The sequence below is a fragment of the Emiliania huxleyi genome, assembly GCF_000372725.1.
Source record: "Emiliania huxleyi CCMP1516 chromosome Unknown EMIHUscaffold_1373, whole genome shotgun sequence".
Classification (NCBI taxonomy): domain Eukaryota; phylum Haptophyta; order Isochrysidales; family Noelaerhabdaceae; genus Emiliania; species Emiliania huxleyi.
The window spans coordinates 3,368-7,785 of NW_005201219.1; the positions used below are offsets into that span (position 1 = coordinate 3,368).

Consider the following 4,418-nt stretch of genomic DNA (forward strand, 5'->3'; position numbering starts at 1 on the left):
GCAGCCGAAAAGTTCACGCGCAAGGCGCAAGGGTTGAGGACGGGCTTCGTCCTGAGCGACGTGCGCGCGACTATCCCTCCGCTGAGCGCCGGCGGCGCAGCGGCCTCGAGCTGAGCCGAGGCCTCAGGAGGTGGGGGCTCGAGTCGCCGCGCACGGGGGCCGCGGCGGCAGTTCACTATATGACAGGCCGCGGCACCGAGTTCGCGCCCCTCTCTGCGCCGCGGAGACTGCGCCGCGCGCGGAGGCTCATCCCCGCACCAGCCACCAGCTTCTCGCACCACATCGCTCGCCAGCGCCGCGCGCCGCCGGAACACCACTCCTGCCCCTCGCCGCCGCCCCTGAGGACGACGCCTCGGACACACACGACGCAATCGAAAATTAGGGACGTTTTTATGCGACAGCTAGAGTAAGTAAAAAGAAAGTAATGACGGACCCGGACATCCCCTAAGGGTGAGTCGGGCCTAGCCGGTGGTGTAGAGTAGGGAGCGGAGGGCCCGCCGCAGCACACGGTGCGGAAACGAGAGGGGCAAAATACCCGCGTCAATGGCGGGCCTATTTGACAGTCGTCCCGGCTCCGGCCAAGCCCCAATGTGGTCCTTTCATACCAGATCTGGGCCGAGTGAAGCCTGAGTGAGTAGGCACACGCCGCGGGTGAGCACCGGAATCTCTCGGCCACTCACTTCCGCAGGTCGCCGCCTGCTGGCGCAGCGCCCGGATGGGCCATATCGAGCGGCGGGCGCAGATCTACGCGGCACTGTATTGGGAGCGGGTTGTTTCGCCCCAAGTGCGAGCACAAATGATGTGCGCGGCCGGCGAGGCGCTCTGCGACGCCAGCCAACTCGCGCTGCCGACCTCAGACGGCTTGGCTCGGCAGGGCGGTGACAGCGACCGCACGCGAGCTGCACCCCACCGCCCGCCTCTAGGCAAAACATGCCGTCGGAAAGCGCTGTGCGGAACAGCAGCCGTGGGCGCTCCGCGTTTTGGGTGCTCCAGCGTTCTGCGCGAGCATCTTCGCACGATACGCTCGGCTTGTCTGGTGAACTCGAGCGAGAACACACACACAACACACAACTCCGAGCAGCTGCTCACGCGCGCGCGCCTCTCGCCTCCTGTTCAGTCCCAGGGACGGTTTGTGTAGTATTACCTTTAATAAACCAACCACAAGCGTGACACGACATCAGCTGGACACCCGGGACAGTGTGCACTCGCGCCAGGAGCTCCGCAAACAGGGCACAGCGGGAACCAGCGCGGGCCGCGCGCGTGTGTGGGTGGGGGCACACGCACGCGCTAGACTGTGCCGGTACGGACGGATTCTACTGAAACGCCACCGGCTGGTCGCACCAGCCGCTAGCGCGCAGGCTGTGCCGGACAGGCTCCGCCGCCCACGGCTGCTTGAGCGTCTTCTTTGAGTACGCAACCAGCGCGTGCGCCTCTGCCATCTCGAGGCGCAGCTCCTCCGTCGGCGCCGTGTACGGCATGATGTCGCCCGTCGCCGAGTTGATGCCCACGGTGGTGAACTCGACCGTGAACTTGTAGGAGCCGGGGGCAGGCGCGTCGGAGCCGCCCGCGCGCGGCTCCACAAAGGAGAGGCGCATCGGCGTGCGAGCATTGCACGCGACGAGCAGCATGTTGGAGAGGCGTCGCGCGCTCTTGATGCGGAGCGCGCCGACGCCGTGGGTAGGCCGCGACTCGTGCAGCGACACGATCCACGCGGCGTGCTCCTGCGAGGTGATGGTGAGTGTGTGCGCCCGCTGCCAGTGGTCCTCCTTGACCGCAATCTTGGCCTTTGTGCCGCTCGGAGGCGTAGAGAAGTACTGCAGCATCGCGAGCGCTTACTTGCGCAGGGAGGCCTCCTCGACCAGGACAGCAACCCCAAACATCGGGCCGGTCCTCTCGAGCAGCTTGAAGGCGACCCGGTCGCGCATCTTGGTCACGACGTAGAAAAAGGATTGCGGGAGACGTTCGCGCTGCGCATGAAAGGCCCGAACAAACCGCTTGGGGATGTTGTCGAGGGGCTCCCACGTCCAACCATCGACATCGTAGTCTTCCCAGGCGGTCAGAAGCTCGATCCCCCCAGCTCTCTGCCGCCACGAGACGACCTTCTCGACGTTGTAGCTCTCTGGCAGCAAAAGCCGTTTTCGGCCCCGCCCGGACCTGCGGCGGGTTTGGTTGGATTCCGTGAGATACCGATTTTTCTGTCACTAAATAATTGGCGTAGTGCTTGCCATGAGGGCGTTGAGGGTTGGGGGGGCGGCGTTATGCGCCACATAAATCGGGAAGTACCATCCTGTGCGCCGCAAAGGCCGATCGCGCCCGACGGTGGGGCGGCTCACCGCACACACACAGTTGCGAGGCCGAGCCCGCCGGGCGCGTAGAGCCGAGTGGCCGGGGGGGAGGCGGACCAGGGAAACCGCGCGCGGCAGTGCGAGGTGACATGTGGCGCGGTCACGGCGGGGGAGACGGCGCGGTGCTAGGGGCGCGGAGCGCACATTGTAGCGCAGAAAAGGGCCTTATGAGTGGGGTAAACGGACCAAGGCCCAGCCGCACCGTGCACTGCGCGCTGGGAGGTGATCGGTCCCGCTATCTCTGGGCCGGCGCGGGGGCCCCAGAGGGTGTCCATGCGGGGGGGAGATGGGGTCCCATGGCCCGCCGCAGCGATTTTTTGGCTATTTTTCTTTTTTCGCGATTATTTACTTGTTTTCATGGGAATTCGGCGTACTTGCGGCCATGCTATCACGCCTTGCGACAGCCTGTCGGCGCTGCTGACCGTGCCATGCTGCACAATTGATCACATGCATAGCTCGCGGCCTTAGTATCAAGCATTCAGTGACGACCGATCGGCCAGTAGGAAGGTGTCCTTCCAGCTGCGTGCACGCTTCTGGCGCAATGCGCGTCACCTCGGATTGGCTGCTGGCACTCTCGAGGCTATGCCTACACAGCCTCGCGCGCATGGGCAGTCAAGAGGGACCACGCACCTTCTCAGGACAGCGCCGGTGCCTCTCTCTTGGACCGGCAAACGTGGTGGTCTCGTGTCACCAATGTGGGACCAGTGCGGCATCGCGCCATCGACAGCTCTGAACTGCGCCTCACCACTGACCGGGAAGGCCGCCAAGTGGGCCAGCACAGGTCGCACATTGTGGCAGCAGTCAGCAGTGCATGGCTGATAGCTAGAGCAGCAGCGTCAGGGTCGCAGGGTCGGATCGTGTCAAGCCTCTCGCCCGGCCGGCCGCGTGCAGACGTCGGCCTGTCTGCTGTCTGGAGTGATCTGTCGGCGGTCAGTACGACCGATCAGGTCGGAGTTTTCTGATGGTTGGAGGGTCTATCTGTATGTACTCCTCGAGATCTTTCCAAATCTGCCCTCTACTTAACCGTACTTAATCGGGAAGTCGGTGCTCTGAGCGACTCTGAGCGCCGGAGCCCCGTTTCCGCACTGCGGCGGCCGCGGCGCACGGTGCCTCCGGGGGGCCCCGCGCCGGCCCAGAGCCCGCTATGGATATGTAAGAGCCACTAATGCAATTGTTGGCCACCTTATGCACATCCATGGCCACGGTTCGTAGGACGTCGCTGAGACGTCGTGTATTTTGGTGCCGTGTCAAGCCGGGTGGCGGCTCAGTGATGCGTCACGCATACGCCTCGCTTCACGCGTACAGACAGAAAGCCCGATCGGTGATTTCAGATGTGCTGCGTATTATGCGCACGTCTTCTGCACCGATCGTTACCACCGACCTTCTGGCCGCTACGCACCACGCACCACGCATCTGTTTTATGTAAGCTTTGCCAGAGAGGCTCTCTCGGGGCGCTACGCACGGTGTATTACGCACACGTCTTACGCAGTGGGATCGTAAATCGGGGCTGGGTGGGCCTATGACCGACGCATTACGCACATGCACTACGCTCTCGACCGTGAACGGCGGCGGAGAGGGGATTACGCCTCATGTATTACGCACACGTCTGATGCATCGCTCGCCATGGGTGTCCGGGGGGAGCTTACGTCCCACGTATTACGCACACGCACGACGGATTTGACTGAGAAGTGGCGGCCAGCAAGGGTTACGCCTCACGTATTACGCATACGTCTGACGCATCGGTCGCCATGGGTGTCGGGGGGAGCTTACGTCCCACGTATTACGCACACGCACGACGGATTTGACTGAGAAGTGGCGGCCAGCAAGGGTTACGCCTCACGTATTACGCATACGTCTGACGCATCCGCCCACCTAACCCCTAATAACCCCTAACCCCTAACCCCTAACCCCTAACCCCTAACCCCTAACCCCTAGCCCCTAACCCCTAACCCCTAACCCCTAACCCCTAACCCCTAACCACCTACCCCCCCCTAACCCTAACCCCTAACCCTAACTTCGCGCTGCCGCTAGGGAGCTGCCATAAATTGGCGCTGCCGCTAGGGCTGCCATAAG

At 63.3% G+C, this 4,418-nt stretch overlaps 2 protein-coding genes across 2 annotated transcripts in view; one reads left to right on the plus strand and one right to left on the minus strand.

Moving 5' to 3' along the window:
• Positions 1 to 114, plus strand: part of EMIHUDRAFT_252526 (hypothetical protein) — a gene marked incomplete at both ends in the record, with an annotated part of 1,401 nt that extends 1,287 nt beyond the window's left edge. The window contains one exon of the mRNA XM_005788185.1: positions 25 to 114. Within this exon, the coding sequence (XP_005788242.1) occupies positions 25 to 114 (90 nt within the window). The remainder of the gene's footprint in view (positions 1 to 24) is intronic.
• Positions 115 to 1,313: 1,199 nt separating this feature from the next.
• Positions 1,314 to 2,620, minus strand: EMIHUDRAFT_252527 (hypothetical protein; the record flags this gene model as incomplete). Its single annotated transcript, XM_005788186.1, has 3 exons — positions 1,314 to 1,784; positions 1,860 to 2,195; positions 2,555 to 2,620. The coding sequence occupies 3 exons, from the start codon at positions 2,618 to 2,620 to the stop codon at positions 1,314 to 1,316; spliced, it is 873 nt and encodes a 290-aa protein (XP_005788243.1).
• Positions 2,621 to 4,418: the final 1,798 nt, after the last annotated feature.